Genomic DNA, 20,213 nt, shown 5'->3' with positions numbered 1-20,213 from the left:
TTACTCTTATTATATATGGGGATGGAGTATTACCAGGAGTATACTGAGAAACTCCCAATAACTTCTGCCATAGAAGTGAACATTCATCAGCTGAAGAAATCCGACTAACCAAATGGATGTCAAAATTTACCATCCGAGCTTGCAGGATGACAGAAATCTCTTATCGCTCCATCAAAAGAACTTAAGAAGACTGAAGTGAGAGCGAAGACCTGTGAGAGAGGAGACCTTGTGGTGATATGGCCGTGTGTGCTGTCATTCCAGAATCCAACCGGTGTCTGGATCGAATTCGAGGTGAACACACTGAGTGAAGCAACCGGAATTCATACCTAACACTCGAGTTCAAATCAGGTACGATATCGTCTTTAGGTGCTGCATCCTGAGAGCCATCAAAACGTCTGGCAGCCAAGGTGTCATCAAACATGCGGTTCACGACTTTCGAAGGCACAATCTTCTCTGGTCTATTGCATGACAAAACCCTGCAAGTAAGTAGCACTCGGCTCTTCAGGCTACAATGCCTCATTGCTGCTGCGTCATTTCTTTCACAACTTGCCACCCCTGAATACCTGCACACCCGCACGCTGGCTGACTGCCTCCTTCCTTCACCCGAAGGAGTGATCAACCCTTTGCAATTGGAAACTCTTCGGGTACCTCCGATCGAACATGGTGCCTGGTCTCTAAGAGAAATTGGTTAGTCTTTTGAATTCGCTTTGTCTGGTCCAGTGTCTGTGATCCTTCCCTATGCCGTCGACGCCTTCCCAATGCAGCCAAGGACTCTTGTGACAATTCTGACTCATTATTTTTTCTTTAATCTGAAGGCTCACTTTATCGGCTATGCTTTGAAATGGCGCATTGCACATGAAATTCCCTCTCCCTAACCGGTGGTGATGTGGTGCTCGCTGGAGTCTTGAGGCGTGGGGGGGGGGGTTGGAACCCGATTTGCCTTGGGTGGCCGATTAACCTAGGCAACAATACCCCCGAATGACACCCGCCAAATCCAAAGCAACCTACTTCGGTCACTTGCGAGTCGAAAGAGTCACTGAGATCTACGAAAGGAGAAGGAAAACAAGCCTAAGGAGCCTTAGTTGCCTGGCGATGGTGGAGTACCCCCAGATACCTATGGCAGCCATGGGCGCAAGCCTTAGCAAGGCTCCATCCAGGGCACCGGGCAGAAAATCTGCCTTCTGCCTGGAAATTGTGCAACTATGAGGGAGCGGGCAATCCAGACTGGTCATTTCACTGCGACTTACGGCCATTATAGGAGAAACTCGGTGGAGTCTCAATGTTCTCGACTCGATCCGCCTCCTTGATACTCGACTGAGGATGCCTCGCAGTCGTCATTAGCCAGCTGGACAGGCTAGATATGGAATACTGGTGGTTATTGGTGCTCAGCCAGGCTCCAGGAGCGCCTTGGGTGGTTCACCTGGGTTCAATTGTTTTCACGAGCCAGACTACATAAGTCTATATTCGCATCCCTCATTGCCCTCAATCCAACAACATCTCAAAATCTACAGAAGCAGAATCCTTCAAAAAGACCAAACTCCTCATTGCCATCTATCCAAAGACCAGATTCTTTCTCGCCATCTATCACAATGCCCTACACCACCTTCTGGTACTGTTGCCATTGCGATTACGGACCCCACGAGCTTCGATACGACCATTGCGTGGATTGTCACCGAAAACGCTGTGGGAACTGCCGTGTTCAAAAGACTCAAACTGGCACTGATAATCATCATTCCCACGATGCGGTGTCTCCCTGCCCGTCCGCTGTTTTGGACATGGGTCACTCACACTTTGAGCACGGCTTGAAAGACTCAACCTCGAGTCCGAAAGCTGTTCCGGACGATGTTTTCCGCCCATCTGCGCGAGGACCACTCGTGAACGATCTCGCGCAGGCCAATTTCATGGAGTTGGTTGCACCGTCTGCACATGTCTGTTCCACCACTTACCTGTACTTCTGCTGCGAATGCGGCGACGGTCCCAAAGTTTACGACCATCAGCAGCGATGTGTAATATGCGATCATGTGGCGTGCGAATATTGCAAGCCATTCAAATAGACGCCCTCCCAGCGACTGACCTTTGAATGCGGGAGACTCGCCGACTCACCACCGGCAAAGGATGGTCGATAAATTTTTGCGTCGTACAGTCATTCAAATTTCGAAATTGACGGCATTGCGTTGGACAGAACAGCGAGGAGTTGGGTTTGGATATCATGATTGCATTTTCGGGACATGAATCAAGGGCAGGCCCTGGATTTCAGTATATGACTCATTAATGATGTTCTGTTTTTTTTTTCCTTATCTTTTCTCTTATTTTCTTTTCTTTCCTTTCCTTTCCTTTCCTTTCCTTTCCTTTTCTTTTCGATTCTTTTCTTTTCTTTCCTTTCCTTTTCTTCTTCTTTTCTCTTCATTTTCCTCATGGGCTGGCCTTTCTCGGGTTTTTAAACAACATTGTTGGCGTGAAATCATATATCTATAGTTAAATCAAATAGCTGGAATCATTTAACAGCAGAATAGACTAGTTGTCATGAATTGAATTTGGTTGTATCTTTCCAGTATGCCTCGCGCAATAAAAAAGAAAAAGGAAAGGGAAAAAAAACGTCCAATGTCGTCATTCGGCCAGTCCCACGACGGGTGGTGGAGATTGCTGCCTACGTAAATACTATAGGTCAATGGCTCGGACTGATCCGACGAGAAAGACCCTGAGGAGGCTCAAAGCAGATCTGTCCATTGGCTTGGAGCAGGACAATCATCGCGGGAGGAGAGTTTTGGATGCCTGGAATGCGAGGTACGGAGTCCTCCGTAGAGCCTCGTCAAGATTCAGAGTCAGAAAAATTTCGGAGTCTTCCACTTTTAATACACTGTGTAATTTTTTTTTGTCTTTCCCACTTCCCCCCTGACCTGCGTGGGTTGTTATTTAATAAGGTATTGTAGTGATCTTTGGGCCGACGTCAGGATAATCAGTAAAAGGGGAGCCCCAATCAAAAGGGAGTGGCGCTGTAAGGTAAAGAGAGAGCCGCAAGCTGAGGACCTGAGGCCCTGGCCAGGATGATGACTAAGGCAAGCAGGGACGGATTCACCGCCATTTGGAACGTGGGCATCGCTCCCTGCCATATTGAACTGGCGGGGGGGGGGGGGGGTTTTCTCTCTGCTTTTCAGCTCCAAGTCTTCTTTCCTTTGGCTCTCTGCTGAGCCTCTTGTTTAGATATTTTAGGTAAACCTAAGCAATGAAAAATACCTAGAGAAAACTGGTCGAAGTTGGGTGCTAATGAAGAAAATAAGGCAACGGGTGCGTGGCTATGCCAGTGCCCGCGCTGGACGCCCACGAAGGAAGAAGAGATGGGATAGAATGAATCTTAACCCCTGTGAAGTTTTGATCATTACCATTATTCTTCCTCTTTCACTTTAAGCCCCTTTTCCCCCTCTAAACTTTCTTCCGTCAATACTCCTTCCTACTGGTGATGTCAGATGGCTCCCACGAGTAAGCACTACTGAAACTCGGCGGTGGCTTGTCCGTTGCCTTCTTTTTTTTTTTTTCGGATTATTTTCCTACGCCCTGCTTTTTTTCTGTTAAGGACAATGGAATATGAGGCACGAGGGAACAACAGACCACCCCCCGGCCTTCGCTATGCCAATGTGACTCACAAACTAAAATGTGGTTGTTTCCATTGGGGCTGTGGCCGAGCCTCTGCGAGACTAACTAGCAAAGGAGTGTCGAGGTTCTGATCTCTGTCTATGAGGCACTGAGATATTTAATGGTATGGATTGTGGGTACGGGGCGCAGAGAATAATCAGTACCTAGGTACCTAGTACGTAACTACTCAGTGGTTACCGGGCGTCTGGTGCGCCCGACTTGTTGGATCAGTAAAGCTGGTTGCAGACTGGTCTCTAGTATCTGTATTCAAGGAGATTTGGATAAACAGTATCTAGGATAATATTTGCATTGTCTATCAAACGAGTTGAAACTACAATAGAAAAGCCCTGCAGTAGGATAGAATAACCATATATTTTCCATTTGCGGTATCATAAGTATCACCAGATCGGACCTGGCGGGCGGAATGAGCAGAAGATTCGATGGTCATCGACTCTTAAAAAGTTGTCTCTGCTGCGGGAAGGGGCAAGTTTGGCATCTTCTTACGCTCCAATGCTTGCGAAAGCCGTATATATGTATCCTTCCAGAAGCCTTTCCTCCCTCATTGATCCTCATGCCACGCAGCAATAATAGATCAACCCTTCGGTGGGAGAGACAACTTCGCATGGCGAAGAAGGAATATCCCTTATGTAGCACAAGAAGATGAAAGTATGTACCAGGGAGATTAAATAGAAAAAGAAGAAGGAAGAAAACAAGGGGATGGCACAAGGGAACAGAGGAGACAAGTGTATTCCAGTGAGAACCTGTCTTGGGATCGCAAGCCTGTGGCGCGACACCTTGCACTTGGTGGTCTTGTTTTTGGCACGTTCAAATGACGGCAATGCAGTGGCTCACCTTTGTAACGGTTTGTGGGAGATATCGAAGGGGGATGATTGGAATAGGAGAAGATGGCTGCGGTGTTGTTACAGGGGGAGGATACGCGACGCGTCTTGAAGAAAACGTCTACGGTAGGCGGCTATCTCTGTCGCCACAGTGTTGAAATCCTTGACTTTGTCGCGCCGCATATCGTTGATGATCTGCTTCAGCCCGGTGATATAGTCGTCTTTCTCTTCAGGCGTTTTGCCCTCTCGAAGAGAGCCCATTTGGACCAAAATTTTGTCATCTGTGACGGGTTAATATAACTACCTGTCAGCACTTGCGCGGTCCAGGGTAATCAAAGGGAGGCTATCGAGGGAAGCGCTAGGAACACAGCGTCACAGGCAAAACAACAGGAGAGAGGAATTAACCAAAGGGGTATTAGAATAGTTAGTCAAAAGGATAGGGAAGAGAAGCCAGCAGAAATGTGATGAAAAGAGAGAGAGAGAGAGAAAAGGAGAGAATTATGTGTGCTCTGAAGCTGTCGACGCACCGCTGAGAGTTATATCACGAAAATGCTGGAATTCGCATGAGTGGTCATTGCATACGCCACCATCGGCCTCGTAGGGACAGAGGGATCTCATGGGGTCAATGTTATGGCTGTATGTCAGAGAACGGTAGCCCCCAGAGACATTTTGAGAAAAGTTAGGGTGGTAGCGGTAGGCTCTGAACATCTTCAAGGGGCTCCTATAGGGAGAGAAAGCTGCCTTTGGTTGCTCTGATGGCCACTCATCCTAAATAAAGAAACGATGATCAGCTTTCTTCCCTGAACCCTCTGGTCTAGGGTCGTACTTCAAGAATATAAGAATGGGAGGCTTGGTTTTGATCAAGATCAGGTTCCTGGACCGTCCCCATTAGCGGCGAGTCAGCGGTAGTAATGGTGTCTGAGGGTATGGAAATTTCCATAGGCTCTATAGGTTCAGGAGGCGCGGGGCTGAAGGGAGGAGTATCAACACCATCACCACATTCTGATGCCACCTCGGGCTCTGGAGGCTCGTAAGCTTCGGAGGCCACTGATGACTCGCGGGAAGACTGCAATCTCTCAACATCGAGCTCAGACTGTTGCGCTTCAGGCTCTGGGACTACATTCCTAGTAAGTTCAGGGCTCGGGACAAGCATGGGACCAAGATGATCAGCTTTTGGAACATTGTCAATAGCCTCGGTTTGGGCTGTTTCCGGAGATGTGGTGGCTGTCGCTGCGGCTGCGGATATTTGACGCGAAGGTTGCTGATCAACAGATGGCGAACGAGTACTCCTGCTCGAATCACTTGACTCATCCATTGCTGAACCAGATGATTCAGAAAGGGTAGGGGATGCATTGAATCCTGACTCGGTTACTGTAGGTATCACTTCAGCATCAACAGGTGCATCCAACTCAGGCTCGATGGAAGCCCAAGACGCTGGAATAACAGAATCTGCCGGAAGACCTGATTCAGATATGCCGTTTGGGTTTGGGATGACAACCGCTATTTCCTCTGGAGTGTCCTCGAGATTAGGCGCATCCGGAATGGTAACATCTTCGCTATCTGGGGATACCAAAGGAACCGGGTTAGGAGCTAGCATGGTGTAAGCATGGAGAAGTGTCAATCCAGCTGAGCTGTCGCTGGAAAACCCTCTTTCCAGAAAATAGTTCGAATTAGAAAACAGTCAAGACTTACCCTCTTCAACTAATTGGGAAACATCTTCGTTCCTTATCTGGGTTTCAGCCGCATCAATGTCGTCAAATGTTACCCCATCAACCTCTGTGTCCAAGGATTCCAGTTCTTGGAGAAGTTGCTGTCTGCCTTGCTTGCCTTTCGTTATTTCTCTGAGCAAATTGTTTTCGTCTATCCTGCATTCAGCCAGTTTCTCTTCAGATTTGAGAATCTCGGCGTCTAGATCGGGAAGGCCAAGTTCTATCTCCTTCTTTCGTTGAAGCTTTGAGCGCAAGGCTTCCAGCCGCAAGAAATCTGCTGAAGCTAAATTTAAGGGAGTCTTGCGTCCAAGTATCGGCAGACTGGTAGATAGCTCGGCAGGCGACAATCCCGAGCTCTTCACAGACTGAACATCGCTCGGAGAGGACGTTCCTGACGGCGAAGTAGATGAGTCCAGAGGCCCGGGTGATTTTGTTCGGCTTGCAGCCAATTTGGCTTTCCTTCGTTGCTCCATCTCAGCGATACGTCGGCGCATCGCCTGAATCTCCAGATCTTTCCGACGTAGATCTTCATGATCACTATTTCTAAACGGCGTCTGGGGGGTTGAAGAGGCTGAAGGTCGTGCATGACTCAATCCTGCGGATCTGCCGAGCGAGAAATCTGTCGACGCAGCTTGGCTTCGAAGGGCAAATTGGGGACCATTTGGAACTCTATCATCAGAAAATATGCGATTCGTGGAGCTTTCAAGGTCCAGTCCATCCTCATCATCGCCATACAGATTCTCGTCATCGCTAATGTCGATAATGAGCTTTTCATCGGAAGTCCTGTCATCATCAGACTGGCCGAAAGGGCGCTTTGGAATGATGGACGATTCATCAAAGTCAGACGCGATTGGGCGTTTGCGGTGTGTGGATCGGGTTTGAGTTGCTAGTTCAGCAGCGAATACCTCTTCTTGCCTGGATGCCGGTTCTTGAGACGAAGACTGCTGCTGTGAGTGCATCATAGATAACCCAGGGATATGTCCGAAAAAAGACCCTGGTTCGGGCGGGCGGCTAGGGAGAGGATGCTGGAATGGAGACGGGGTGAATGCCTGGTCGACAACTTGCAAACTCTCGCTCAACTCAGGCAACTGGTTTTGAGGGGCAACCTCTACCTGAGTCTTTTGCTGACTTCTCATAAGCCCTTGTTTCTTCAACTGTTCAATCCTTTGCCGGGCCAGCTCTGTCTGGGCTTTGTTTTTTTCTTTCACGCTTACGTCTTTGGCCGAAGTAGCAGTTGAGGGGGTTATCGAAACAAGCCTTTCATCCGGTTCAGGTCCAGCTGGAGGTGGTTTAGTGGTTGTTTCAAGTTGGACGAGTGTCTTGACGGGAGCAGGGGATGGGGCTGAGGCCTTTGCTGCTTTTGCTGCGAGCATACGTGCAATGACTTCTTTCCTCTCCAACGGCTTATTGGTGGTTGTTTGTGAATCGGGTTGTGGGAGCGCTGGGGTAATCTCTTTGGCCATTTTGGCCTTTTCAGATGTCAAATTCTCGGAGAGGACGGGAATCGAAACTGGTTCGTCTGACAGAGCAAGAGACTGATTTGAGTCCACGTCAGGTTTCTGAATCGGAGTCACAGATATATCAGACCCCAAGCTGACATTGTCCTTGTCCAAGTCTGTGGGCGATTGTGGTGACGCGACTTTTATCCCGACCTCCTCGTAAAGTCGTTTAAGAACAACTGGATTAATCCCTTCCTGGACGAGCTCTGTATATCGAATATTATGAGGCGCTAGGCTCAAGAGAGCACCCTGTGCTTGAACGCGGAGCTGCGCATGCGATTTGGTAGGTTCTGAGAGGGGGGTTGAAGAAGCGTGGGGAAGCCGACCACCAGACGGCGATTTTGACGTACTGGGGGCCTCTGACACAGCGGTCGCAACTACAACCGGCGAATCCAGGGCTACTGAAACAGGGGGGTTATACGCTATGATTGGTTAGCAAAAGCTAAATCAGGTTCGAGTCGCAGAGAAGGATAATTACGGGAGCTGCTGTCTCTGTCCCGGGACCCAATTTCAGAAGATGAAGCCTTGCCTTCATCTTCAGAATCCGTCTCACTCTCAGAGGGCATATGTGAAGGCAGTGCGGGGCCCGAAGTTCCCTGAGCATTAGAATGTTGGGTAGATCCTGATTTTCTGGTGCTGCCGAGATCCTTCAACTGCTGCGACGCGGCGGGGAGGGAGGAACGATTGCGACTGCCGGGTTTCTGACACGACGCGCTTTCCTCTCCGTCACTCAACTCCCCTTCCTCACGATCCTCGACAACTATCGGGGCGCGAAGCTTCTCTATCTCAGACACGTTTGTCGGGTGGCTGTTCTTAGAGGTAGGAATATTTGGGTGGTACATAGGTTGCTGCTGGCTCTGAATAGGGGGAACAGGCGGCGGCATTGGCGGGTATCTGACTGAGGGTACTGGGACAGGAGGGAATGGAGGAGGTGGTAGTTGAGATGGATTTAGTTGATTCATCATAGCGAATCCTGGTGGGAGAAACGGTGCCGGCGCATGCTGAGCTGCTCCTAGACCAGGCAACGGTATTCGCGCATTTGCGTTGAAACCGCCCATATTATTATAGTCAGGCAGGTTGACGTTCATTCGTGGCTGCTGGGCTGGGTTTGAATAATCCGATGGAAACGCCAGGTTCTGAGGCCCCAGGTTCGATCCTGGTGTTGGAGGGTAGTGTGAAGGCCACGGGGTGTAATTAAACGGGGCCCCGAAGGAGGGCGATGGGGGATAGTTGGACATCGCGGTGAGGGAATCTGTGGAAAATACTGGAGAGGACACTGAATTCCTGAAAACTATCAAAACAGTTGGCGACCGATCATCACAGCTGTTCCAGGCATATTCGTACTAGACACCGTAGAGAGAAAATACTGTTGTAGACGGGGGGGAATAGCGAGGGAAATCAGGCAGGGTTTTCTGCGGTATTAACGTCGCGAGAAATACACAAGTGAAATCAAATAGGACGCGTAGCAAAAATACAAATGGTAAGAGGCCCAGTAGAAGTCTGCCTGGTCGGTGGACGCTTCCTGCTCAGGCTAGAGAAGCAAAGGACAACACTCGAAGCAACTGTGATCGACAGCGAACAAATTCCGGATTCAAGTTTCGGTTGCGCCGGCGCCAAGCCAGGAGTCATGTGACTCTAGATCCCTGGTCGTATCTGGACTAGTGTGTGCACGGACCAGTTCCCGCAGCCTGAGGAACGGGGAGATGTAAACAAACAGGTGGGAGCTGGGAGTCTGTTCAGTCCTCATCAAACCAACAATCCAACGATCTGATGACGAGATAGCCTGCTGTCTTTGGAGTGTATTCCTTTTCTGTGTCCTTTCTCCGTGCTGTTTTGTTCTCTATTGTCTTCTCAATTACCTTTCGCCACTGTTAACGCCAGCTTCGCTGCCGCTGTCGTCTTCTGGTTCCGGCATATTACGTCTGCAAGGACCCTGCATAATTAGCCATCAAATAGTTCTCCATCGCGGTGATGAACTCGGTCTGAGCTCTAGGAAAGGAAGGAATGTTGCCATCTCAGATAAATGGCTCGCCAAAACGAGCCAACCCGTTTGGGCGCTCGATGTCGCCGTCACCCGGGCTTCAGACAAGGCAGGCACGACCGAAGTCCGCCATCATGACATCTCCCGGAAGAACGGAAGGGGCGAAAGCTCATTTTCGAAATTCCTCAGTTTCGCAACTTTCTCCAACGCTCCTCTCGGCGCCCGGCACACGCGAACGATCGAACTCCAGGAATAACGGGACGTCTGGGACGTTTGCACCAGAGTTTATCAAGTCGGAAGAGCTACGCCGAGGGGCTGCCGAGATCCGGGGGATCGAGGGTGAGAACGACTTTTCGGGGAACAAGTATGTGTGGCTGCGAGACCCTGAGAAGGCCTTCGTGCGAGGCTTAGTGGTCGAGGAAATGGAGGGCGGAAAGCTGCTTGTCCGCTCTGATGACGGAAATGTATTGCCCTCTGATGAACCTGGAGATATATCGCTTACTGACACTGGTGTATAGCAACGAGAAGTCGACGTGGAACAGGTCGATAAGGTCAATCCGGCCAAGTTTGACAAAGCCGACGATATGGCCGAACTCACACATCTGAACGAAGGCTCGGTCGTGCATAATCTACAGACTAGGTATCAGTCGGACTTGATATACGTGAGTGCTTCTCCGACTTAAGCGGCGCGCGGAATTGCGAAAAGGTGTTAACCGTGCGTGTAGACATACTCGGGCTTGTTCTTGGTGACGGTCAACCCCTACTGCCCACTTCCTATCTACACGAATGAATACATTAAGATGTACAAGGGGCAAAGTCGGGAAGAGACACGGCCACACATTTTTGCCATGGCAGACCAAGCATTCCGCAATTTGGTTGAAGAAGGCGAGAACCAAAGTATTCTGGTCACAGGAGAGTCAGGAGCAGGCAAAACCGAGAACACTAAGAAAGTGATTCAATACCTGGCTGCAGTGGCCACAACCGATACGCCATACGCTCGCTCAGGCACGAAGCAGCTGTCGACTCTTTCACAGCAGATTCTGAGAGCCAACCCCATTCTAGAAGCGTTTGGTAACGCGCAGACCGTCCGGAACAACAATTCGTCTCGCTTCGGAAAGTTTATTCGAATCGAGTTCTCCCGCTCTGGCCAGATATCTGGAGCCTCGATTGATTGGTATTTGCTCGAGAAGTCTCGAGTCGTAAAGCCAAATCCGCAGGAACGGAACTACCATATCTTCTATCAGCTTCTACAGGGTGCAGATGCCAAATTGCGCTCAAGTCTGCTTCTCTCCAACCTGCAGATCGAGGACTTTGCCTATACCCGAGATGGAAATGATCGCATCGCTGGGGTGTCCGACGTGGACGAATGGAACTCGTTGATCGAGGCATTCCACGTGATGAAGTTTTCCGAGGAGGACCAAATGGGCATCCTGCGAACCGTTGCGGCGGTCCTACACTTGGGTAACATCGGCATCATCAAGGAAAGTCGTCGTGGAGACCAGGCTGCTTTGGCGCCGGACGCTCAAGGCAGTTTGGAAAGAGCCTGCCAGCTCCTTGGAATAGCTCCAGAGCCATTCGTTAAAGGCCTGCTCCACCCCAAAGTAAAGGCCGGTCGGGAGTGGGTTGAAAAGGTTCAAACCCCGGAGCAGGTCAGATTAGCGCTGGATGCCCTGGCAAAGGGAATCTACGAGCGTGGTTTCGGCAGTCTTGTCAGCAGACTCAATGACCAGCTGGATCGAAGCACCATGGCTGGTGAGGACAGCTTCTTTATTGGTGTCTTGGATATTGCGGGCTTTGAAATCTTCGAAAACAATAGCTTCGAACAGCTGTGCATTAACTACACCAATGAGAAGCTCCAACAGTTTTTCAATCACCACATGTTCGTTTTGGAGCAAGAGGAATACGCCAGGGAACAGATTGAGTGGCAGTTCATCGACTTTGGGAAAGATCTGCAGCCGACAATTGACTTGATCGAGTTGACAAACCCAATCGGCATTTTCTCCTGTCTTGATGAAGATTGTGTCATGCCCAAAGCGACGGACAAATCGTTCACAGAGAAGCTCCACTCGCTTTGGGATAGGAAATCACCAAAATATCGAGCTGCGCGCTTAAGTCAAGGCTTTGTTCTAACGCATTACGCCGCCGAAGTCGAATATACAACAAAGGATTGGCTTGAGAAGAACAAAGATCCACTCAATGACAATATAACGCGCCTGCTGGCTTCCTCGAAGGATAGCCATGTGGCTAATCTCTTTGCAGACTGCGGAGACACTGATGAAGGTGTCGATTATCCCAAGAGCCGCGTGAAGAAGGGACTTTTCCGAACTGTTGCTCAACGACACAAAGAAAACCTCTCAAGCCTAATGTCTCAACTACACTCCACGCATCCTCATTTTGTCCGCTGTATTATACCGAATCACAAGAAGCGTGCCAAGTTATTCAACGGACCCCTCGTGCTTGATCAACTGCGCTGCAACGGTGTCCTCGAGGGTATCAGAATCGCTCGTACTGGGTTCCCAAACAGGCTCCCCTTCTCAGAATTCCGCCAGCGCTACGAGGTACTCTGTCAGAACCTTCCGAAAGGATACTTGGATGGACAAAATGCGGCAAGAATGATGCTTGACAAGTTGGGTCTGGATAAAGCATGGTACCGTGTCGGTCTCACAAAGGTCTTCTTCAGAGCCGGCGTCCTAGCCGAGCTAGAGGAGAAGCGTGATAAGCTGATCAGGGAGATCATGACTCGGTTTCAATCGCTGGCCCGGGGTTTCGTTCAACGGCGGATCTCAAACAAACGTCTTTATCGTGCGGAAGCCACTCGAATCATCCAGCAAAACTTCCACGTTTACCTGGATATGAAAGCAAATCCCTGGTGGCGCTTGTTCTCGAAGATGAAGCCTCTTCTCGGAGAGACCAGGACTGCAAACGAGGTGAAGAAGCGCGACGAGAAAATCCAGAAGTTAGAGGACAAGATGAAGCAACAACTGGCTGATCGTCAGCGATTCGATGAGGAGAGGCGACGAACGGAGATCGAAATTCAGCGTATTAAACAAACACTAGAGAGCGAGCGTGCTCTAGCCCTGGACAAGGAGGAAATTTTCAAGAGACTCCAGAATCGGGAGGTCGAGCTCAGTGAGAAACTCGCAGGAGCAATCGCTGATCAGGAAAGCCTTGAAGACCAGTTAGATGAGCTGGTCGCGGCCAAGAAAAAGGCAGATGAGCAGTTGGATCTGCGCCGGACTCAGCTAGAGCAAGCTGGTGAAATCATCCAGCGACTTGAGGCTGAAAAGCAGCATTTGCAATCACGCCTCGACGAACTGGATTCGAGGGCCCAGCAGACACAAATAACCCTTCAAGAGAAGGAATTGCAGGTTGAGAATCTGGACCAGGAGATTAAAATGCTTCAGAGTCACCTCAACTTGAAGGAACGTAAACTGCGGGACCTTGAAGCCAAACTGCTGAAGACCGATCAGGATCTTGATGTTAAGCTCGCCACCACCTCCAAAGAGCTCGACAAATCCAAAAAACAAGTCCGAGACTTGTTGGAGGAAAATCGATCAATTCGCCAGCAGATCTCCGATCTATCCTCCACCTCCACTGGTTATGAAGAGATGCTCAGACGCAAAGAAAGTGAGCTTGTTATCTTACGAAATGACACCAAGAGACACGAGGAGGAAAAGCGGCATTTGGAAAACGACAAAGCATCGCTGTCAACACGTCATGAGAATGTGCAAATTCGCCTTCGAGAAGCACAGACGGAAACAGACACCCTGAGGCTCGAAAAGTCGCAATTGGAACGCGAGATTAATGACGTGAAGAGACTTCTGGAAGAGAAGATATCCGAAGATGCGGAGGCTGGGGAGAGCAGAAAACTGCTGGAGCAACAGATCCGCGACCTCAAGGAACAGCTCGTTCAAGCCCAGAGGGATCTTAGCCGTGAAAGGCAGTCCAGAGACGACGTTCAAATGCTTGCGGAACATAACCTTGCTGATTTGACGGACAAATATAAGTCTCTCAATGAGTCGAAGATCATCATCGAAAAGGAGATGTATATTCAACAAGATACTCTTCGTCGTGCTACTGAAGCTCGTGTCGCTGCTGAGGAAGCCCGTAAAGATCTGCAAGGGGAGCTCATTAAGCTCCGCGAGCGTTTCACCAAGGTCGAAGACGCTCGAATGAGTGCCGAAGCCCAGATCGAGAAAACGATTATGAAGCAGGCCGAAGAACGCCTCATTAGCATGCGGAAAGACCTAGACGTCAAGTCTCACCAGCTGGATGAAGCTGAAGCTGAAAGGACACGCCTCGCTAGCCAAGTACAGGATCTCTCTCAGGTCATTGCAGACTCGGACGCGTTCCGCATTCGTCATGACCAGCATAAGGAACGCCTCGAGAGAGAACTGGTCACGCTGAAAGGCAGACTCACAGCTTCGGAGAACGACAATAGGGCTCTTCTCACAAAGATCCAACAAAAGAACCTTGACATTGCTCGAACGACCTCCAGAGCCAGCGAGAACCAGCGACTTCGCGTGACAACTCTTCAGAAAGAGAAGACTAAGCTAGAAGAGGAGAACAAGAAGATGGCCCGTCAGCTCGGAGACGCACAACTTTCCATAACCTCTTTGGAGAAGCAGAAGGAAAAATTGTCACTCACAATGGAGGATTTGAATCATGAGGTTGCACGGGAACACAAGGCGAGCCGCAACGCTGAGAAGGCGGCCTCCACGGCTAGCATCCAGTTGGCGGAAGCCAACCGAAATCTGGAAACCGAGAGACAGCTCCGAACTCAAGCGCAAGCCAATACACGGAAGCTTCAGACTACCCTGGATCAGTCGAACAAGGAAATTGAAGATTTGCATCGGCAACTGATGTTGTTACATAAGGTTTTCGAGCCTGAAGCCAAAGAGGTTCCCAAATCATGGGATGCGATTCGCCCAGATCTATCAAAGAAGGTGGACCTTGCGCAGATGCTCGAATCAGTACAGAGCAAACTTCAAGTGAGCGAGGAAAAGTATGCTAGGGCTGAAAGTCAGCTTGCCGAAATGCGTCGTCGACACGAGGATGAAATGAAGGATCTCGATGCTCGCTACTCTTTGTCAAAGCGCGCTTTGCTTGAAGAGATCGACCAGAATCAAATCCCAGGTAACCGCACGCCAACGCATTTGAGAAAGAACTCCGAAAATGGCATGAAAAAGTTCACCACCCCAACCACCCCTAACCGGAGGTACAACATCAATGATGGCGCCAACGACTCTGCCAGATCCGATAGAACTGTGGATACCGTTGCGTTCCAGAAGAAAATGGACTTTGCCGCAGAGATTGAGGAGCTTGAAAACAAATTGCAGATGAGCGAGATGCAAAACAAGCACCTACAAAGCCAGCTCGAACGCGCGGCACCACCTCGCGATATGTGGCAAGACGACAGCCCTTCGGTCCGACGAATGCAGTTGTTGGAGCGGGAGAACGGCCGGTTGCACGAGCAACTTGATGATTCCACCAAGAAAGTCTCTGCCCTGGAAAAAAGCATACGCTCTGGCGAACTCTCGTTGCGCGATGTGCAGGCAAAATCGCACGAGGAACTCTACGAACTGATCAATTCTCAAGAGCAGTCCAGGAGATCCCTCCTCAAAGTGCACAACGACGCCATGGCCGACTTCGGTGAAGCAAAGTCTCACTTTGAAAAGCTCAAACGCAACAAGGCTGCACTCGAAGTGGAACTTCGGGACGCAAATTCGGAGCTTCAAGAACTACAGTTGGCCCGGGAACAGGACGTCATCAGCAGAAACCAGCTTCTTCAAGAATTCTCAGACCTGCAAATCCGCCTGGATGCGGAGAGTTCAAAATCTGCCGATTTGGCTTCCAGTCTCAGCTTGTACAAGAGTCGCGCGGACGAGTATTTCAGCAAATTAGAACAGGCAGAGATTGCTGTTTTGAAAGCGTCGAGGGCTGAGCAGTTTGCCAAGTCTCAGTCTCAGGAGGCAGAGGAAACCTATGCGCAAATCATAGCTGAACGCAAGCAAATGGAGGCCATGGTTGAGGACCTTCAGCGCCAGACTCAGTCATTGGAGGCCAGAATGGAAGATCAAGCCGCTGAGCTCCAGGGAGCTATCCAGACGAAGCAACGTTTACAACATGAACTGGAGGATTACCGGAACCAACGCGCGATAGACCTCGAGGATAAAGAGACCTCTATGGAACAGACTCGGAAGAAGTACCAGAGAGAGTTCCAGACGCTCAACTCCGAGCTGGAGATGGAGCGCGAAAAAATCCTCAACGTCCGTGAAGAAAACACCCGTCTACGTGAAGAACTCGAGGATCTGCGCGCCAAGTGGGACAACGAGGTCCTCAACAGTTCGACCTGGGCCAAAGAAAAGGCGCGGATGGAGATCACACTGCAGGATGTGACGACACTACGTGACGAAGCCGTCAGCGCCCATAACGAAGCTCAAAGCCGTGTTGTATCCCTTTTGTCACAGGTGCGAAGCCTGCGGACTTCTGTGGATGATATGTCGGGAGAACGCGACATGCTTCTCAAGGAGAAAAAGATGCTTGAGGCTCGCTTGACCGAAGCCGGCGAACGGCTGGAAGATCTCGCGAAGGGCGATAGCCCCGCCATGCGCAATGCTGCGAGCATGGACCGTGAAATTCTGGAGCTCAAGTCGAAACTGGCTCAGCATGAGGATGTCTCTGCCGCTGCCGTGGGCAAAATGCGGCGCGCCGAAGCTCTCGTGACGGAAATGCAAAAGGAGGTTACGGCTGAGCGGGAATCAAACGCTCACCTCTTCAAGGAGAAGGCAACTCTAGAAAAGCAGCTGAAGGAGGCACAGCTCCGGTGTGTTGATCTGGAGACGAAGAGCTACTCGTCTGGAAGTCAAGATGTGCGATTCTTGCACAAGCGCATCAAGGAGGTAAATACCAACACTCTGCCCGCCCATCCATTCAACCAAAGTACCGTCTACTAAACCCACTCGTCTGTCTAGCTCGAAACGCACCTTGAAGACCAAGAAGCCAAGCACAGCGCCGAACAGCGGTCTCTACGAAACGTTGATCGTACCGTAAAAGATCTCCAGTCCCAGATCGACCGCCGTGACAAGGCAAACGCGCAGTTGAATGACGATGTGAACAAAGCTCGCGACAAGATCGACCGCTTGCTCCACCAGATTGAAGAACTCCAGCAAACCGACTCCGAGAACCAGTTCCAAGTCCGCCGCGCGGAACGCGAACTCCGTGAGGAACGGGAAAAGGGCCTAAGATTGGAGCGGGAGCTGGATGGCTGGAAGGCCCTACGGATTGAGCGAGGGAGCGCCGTGGGCCGTGGGCCCATGGCGGCATTCAGCGACGTTGGCAGCCGTCGGGGTAGCGGTGCTTATATGAGCTCGGATATTCCGCAGCGGATGCCCAGCAACACAAAAGGATTCTTGTAAGACAAATCACGACGGCGCAGGACATTTCTGTCCTGCTGCCCAGAACTACATTGCTGGAATTCAGGCGCTAAATTTTGATTGACTCAATGCAGGGCCTGAAGACAGGGTGACTACAATGACTCTTGACGACTTGGGATGATGGATGTGAAAGACAGCCACGACAGGGACACGGGATTGCTGGCGAGTCTGTCTTTATTTCATGTGTATATGTCTGGATGCTTATGACTGGTTTGTTTCTTGATTTTTTTTTTATTTATGTATCCTTTCTTCATAGTATACAGTGGGCTGTTTGCGTGGATTTTTCTATCTTTTCGCTTGTCTTTCTTTCCAAAGACCGTGTTTCTGAGCTCGCCATATTGTTTAATAAGAATTCGCGTCTTGACTTTGCTTATATCGAGTCGGAGGCATGGGATATTTATATTTGGTAGTTGGCAAGTAAGTTCATGGTGATAGTTAGTCCTCAGTATGGTTATCCGACCCTCTTTGGGGGATTCCCGTATATATATGGTCTGCTCAAATATTAGCGACCAGATTAATGCAAGCAACACCATAAAAAACCTCAAATCATGCCTTTTCCCATCCTATGTAGTAACCATAATCATGTAGTAAGAAATAGGTGGTTATCAAAGAGTGGATACCAAATTGGCAGAAGATCTTGGCGTCCGCCAAGCCTAGCACTTTCAACGTCCAACGAAGCTTGAAGGCTCGTTGCACAGGGTCCTGTTTCCCCCAACGGCCCCCTCCCTGGTTGTCAGTGTTTTCCTGCCACTCACGGCCTGAATCTGAAAGCCACGATCCATCATGGTCAGTCTAACCCTCGAGAAGTCCGTTTTGGATGGCTCAATGCCAAAGGAAATGCTCCCTGCTTACCTAGCCCGGCTTTACAGGCGCGGAACAGCGAAAAGGCGCAGTCGATGCTGTTTCGATTCCGGGCCCAGCAAGCCGCGGATCTGGGCATCATCGACATTGGCCGCACTCGACGGCCCAAGGCCATCACCTCGGTGACGACGATCCCACTGTGTGAGAAATGGCGGGGCCAGGTGCTGAAGGAGATCTCGCGCAAGGTGTCGCGGATCCAAGACCCAAGCCTGAGCGACTACCAGATCCGCGATCTGAACGACGAGATCAACAAGCTCATGCGTGAGAAATGGACGTGGGAGATGCAGATCCGAAACCTCGGCGGGCCGAACTACATGCGTGGTTCGGGACGGGTGTACGACGACGAAGGCCGGGAGATCCCCGGCGGGGGTAAAGGGTACCGCTATTTCGGCCGGGCACGGGAACTGCCTGGGGTGAAGGAGATGTTTGAGGCGGCGGCGAGACGGACGAAGCGGCCGGGAGAAGAGGCGGACGAAGAAGGCCGGGTCGGCCGCGGCGGCGACATTGCGACGAAGAAAGTCGACGCCGCGTATTTCGGCTACGGGCTGGACGAGGAGGATGGGACGTTGCTTGCATACGAGAAGCAGAAGGAGAAAGAGGCCTTGGAACATCTGCGTGGTAAAGCGGATGAGGATGCTGAGGATGGATGGGAGCCGTTGCCTGGCGATGCCGGCGACGGGGTGGAATGGAGGCTTCCCACTTTAGACGAGGTACAAGAGGAGCTCGTTGATCGCAGGAGACGCCGTCTCCTGGACAAGATTTCCTAGCTTTGCCCCCCCTCCCATGACGATGTTGGGGGCAATGTAGGTATCATGGTCTTTGTTTTCTCCTTTAACCTCCTTGACTTCCACTCCAGGCGTTCAGTGTTGGTATCCATGTGATTTTTCATCTCTATTTAGCACCGGGCTCTCTTTTTTGAGAAAAAAAAAAATAAGAAATGTAAACATCTTTCTATTCTACCTCTTCATCTACTTTTTAGTCTCCATGGGCCGCTGTTTCCTTGCCTTCTTGTCCGCTTTCAAAGCCTGAGACATACTCATAACCACGGCTCCCCTTGGACCTTCTTCCTGTCGACGTTGCTCCTCGGCACTCAGATCGTCGAGGAGGAATCGACCAAGGTCTCCTGCTCGCCATTTCTGGATCAAGTGGAGGGCTGCAAGGTCGATATTCGGCACACCGCCTTTGGAGAGATGCCCAGCATGCCGTGCGAATCGATTCAAGAGAGCCATAACCTCATTCGTGGGCTCTGACCATCGCTCGTATACCTGGGCGTTGTGGAGATTGATGTGGTAGAGCAGATAATCCGCCAGTGTGACAGGAGGCACCACGGCATCCTTCACACAGCCGCAGAGAGCTAATTTCAGCATCTTCTCTGCGTCCGGCACGAAAGGCACGAAAACACCGGGGGTGTCGAGCACATAGACGTGGGACTCGTTCTCCCTCTCGATGATCTTAACCGGGGTCCCGATTTTGCGGGTGATGCCAGGCTGACCTCCGGTCTGCACTGCCTTTGCGCGCTTCACGCCTTGGTTACGCAGATTGTTAATTAAGGTCGATTTGCCCACATTGGGCATGCCCACCACCATGACACGACAACCGACTAGCTTATCTGGGCCCTGAGCATCGTTCCGGAGATGCTTAAGGATCGGAGACATGTCTTGGCGAGATGTGGAGCTCACGAAGAAAACGGCGCCACGCTGGTCGAAAGATCGGATTTTCTTTTCCATCTGCAGCGGAAGCTTTAGTCCTTGATCTTGAAAGTCCCATAGCAGATCTTCGCAACATACCTGTAGTCGCACGGGCGAGTCGGGCTGGCAGCCTAAGTCTTTTTTGGTATATACAATCAGCCGTCTTGTTTCCCCCAAGGCCTCTTCAAACATCGGATTGATCGAGGTGACGGGCGCTCTGAAATCGCGGCACTCGACGACATAGTCAATCGATGACAGCATTTCCTTCATCTTCCTCAATCCTGCACGATGGTGACCCAGAAAATACGACCTCGGGACGGAGGCATAGTGAGGGAACACATGGCGTGGAACGAAGCTGGCTGCCATCATGGAACAGCTGTCGCGTGGTAGAGATGTAGGTATCGGTCCGAAACGAGGTTGCAGAACATGATCTTTGCTTATTTACCCGTTTTCAGAAAACCAATAGTAATTGGCATTATAAACCCCTCTGGCGAGGATGGGCTCAGCAACAACAACAACAACAACAAGATCCGAATTAGAAAAAAATATCCGATAGAAACGAAAGCGGAA

The 20,213-nt window shown here is 50.5% G+C and overlaps 6 protein-coding genes across 6 annotated transcripts; 4 read left to right on the top strand and 2 right to left on the bottom strand.

The window, feature by feature from the left end:
- Positions 1–1,589: 1,589 nt before the first annotated feature.
- On the top strand, positions 1,590–2,054 carry ASPZODRAFT_14495 (hypothetical protein; the record flags this gene model as incomplete). The annotated part of the gene is made up of 1 exon (XM_022725058.1): positions 1,590–2,054. One exon carries the CDS (start codon positions 1,590–1,592, stop codon positions 2,052–2,054), a length of 465 nt encoding a protein of 154 aa, XP_022582864.1.
- Positions 2,055–4,051: 1,997 nt separating this feature from the next.
- Positions 4,052–9,153, bottom strand: ASPZODRAFT_130348 (hypothetical protein). The gene is made up of 6 exons (XM_022722488.1): positions 9,022–9,153; positions 8,156–8,968; positions 6,162–8,099; positions 5,296–6,059; positions 4,997–5,237; positions 4,052–4,750 (listed from the first exon to the last, which is right to left on the bottom strand). Exons 2-6 carry the CDS (start codon positions 8,913–8,915, stop codon positions 4,551–4,553), a joined length of 3,903 nt encoding a protein of 1,300 aa, XP_022582863.1. The 5' UTR covers positions 8,916–8,968; positions 9,022–9,153; the 3' UTR covers positions 4,052–4,550.
- A 400-nt stretch (positions 9,154–9,553) lies between these two features.
- ASPZODRAFT_1570923 (hypothetical protein) lies at positions 9,554–10,879 on the top strand. Its single transcript, XM_022726297.1, has 5 exons — positions 9,554–10,122; positions 10,177–10,320; positions 10,384–10,497; positions 10,549–10,608; positions 10,664–10,879. The coding sequence occupies exons 1-5, from the start codon at positions 9,682–9,684 to the stop codon at positions 10,700–10,702; spliced, it is 798 nt and encodes a 265-aa protein (XP_022582862.1). The 5' UTR covers positions 9,554–9,681; the 3' UTR covers positions 10,703–10,879.
- A 5,550-nt stretch (positions 10,880–16,429) lies between these two features.
- ASPZODRAFT_1570833 (hypothetical protein) lies at positions 16,430–17,224 on the top strand. The gene is made up of 4 exons (XM_022726296.1): positions 16,430–16,560; positions 16,661–16,665; positions 16,721–17,072; positions 17,169–17,224. The coding sequence occupies exons 1-4, from the start codon at positions 16,529–16,531 to the stop codon at positions 17,173–17,175; spliced, it is 396 nt and encodes a 131-aa protein (XP_022582861.1). The 5' UTR covers positions 16,430–16,528; the 3' UTR covers positions 17,176–17,224.
- Positions 17,225–17,877: 653 nt separating this feature from the next.
- On the top strand, positions 17,878–18,722 carry ASPZODRAFT_140650 (hypothetical protein; the record flags this gene model as incomplete). Its single annotated transcript, XM_022724679.1, has 2 exons — positions 17,878–17,880; positions 17,964–18,722. The coding sequence occupies 2 exons, from the start codon at positions 17,878–17,880 to the stop codon at positions 18,720–18,722; spliced, it is 762 nt and encodes a 253-aa protein (XP_022582860.1).
- A 177-nt stretch (positions 18,723–18,899) lies between these two features.
- ASPZODRAFT_130344 (hypothetical protein) lies at positions 18,900–20,160 on the bottom strand. Its single transcript, XM_022722487.1, has 2 exons — positions 19,743–20,160; positions 18,900–19,682 (listed from the first exon to the last, which is right to left on the bottom strand). Exons 1-2 carry the CDS (start codon positions 20,007–20,009, stop codon positions 18,924–18,926), a joined length of 1,026 nt encoding a protein of 341 aa, XP_022582859.1. The 5' UTR covers positions 20,010–20,160; the 3' UTR covers positions 18,900–18,923.
- Positions 20,161–20,213: the final 53 nt, after the last annotated feature.

This window comes from Penicilliopsis zonata (assembly GCF_001890105.1).
Source record: "Penicilliopsis zonata CBS 506.65 unplaced genomic scaffold ASPZOscaffold_4, whole genome shotgun sequence".
Lineage (NCBI taxonomy): Eukaryota > Fungi > Ascomycota > Eurotiomycetes > Eurotiales > Aspergillaceae > Penicilliopsis > Penicilliopsis zonata.
This window is presented reverse-complemented; position numbering and strand designations above follow the sequence as displayed.

Bases quoted from the DNA above. Each gene is read 5' to 3' on its own strand.
- ASPZODRAFT_1570923 (XM_022726297.1), top strand. From the start codon at position 9,682: ATGTTGCCATCTCAGATAAATGGCTCGCCAAAACGAGCCAACCCGTTT. The intron at 10,321-10,383 runs GTGAGTGCTTCT...CCGTGCGTGTAG, and splicing joins ATCAGTCGGACTTGATATAC to ACATACTCGGGCTTGTTCTT. The intron at 10,609-10,663 runs GTGATTCAATAC...ACGCTCGCTCAG, and splicing joins AAACCGAGAACACTAAGAAA to GCACGAAGCAGCTGTCGACT.
- ASPZODRAFT_1570833 (XM_022726296.1), top strand. From the start codon at position 16,529: ATGTGCGATTCTTGCACAAGCGCATCAAGGAG.
- ASPZODRAFT_130348 (XM_022722488.1), bottom strand. From the start codon at position 8,915: ATGTCCAACTATCCCCCATCGCCCTCCTTCGGGGCCCCGTTTAATTAC. The intron at 6,060-6,161 runs GTAAGTCTTGAC...ACACCATGCTAG, and splicing joins TTCCCAATTAGTTGAAGAGG to CTCCTAACCCGGTTCCTTTG. The intron at 4,751-4,996 runs GTGCGTCGACAG...AACCCGTCACAG, and splicing joins TCGTGATATAACTCTCAGCG to ATGACAAAATTTTGGTCCAA.
- ASPZODRAFT_130344 (XM_022722487.1), bottom strand. From the start codon at position 20,009: ATGGCAGCCAGCTTCGTTCCACGCCATGTGTTCCCTCACTATGCCTCC. The intron at 19,683-19,742 runs GTATGTTGCGAA...CTTCCGCTGCAG, and splicing joins ACTCGCCCGTGCGACTACAG to ATGGAAAAGAAAATCCGATC.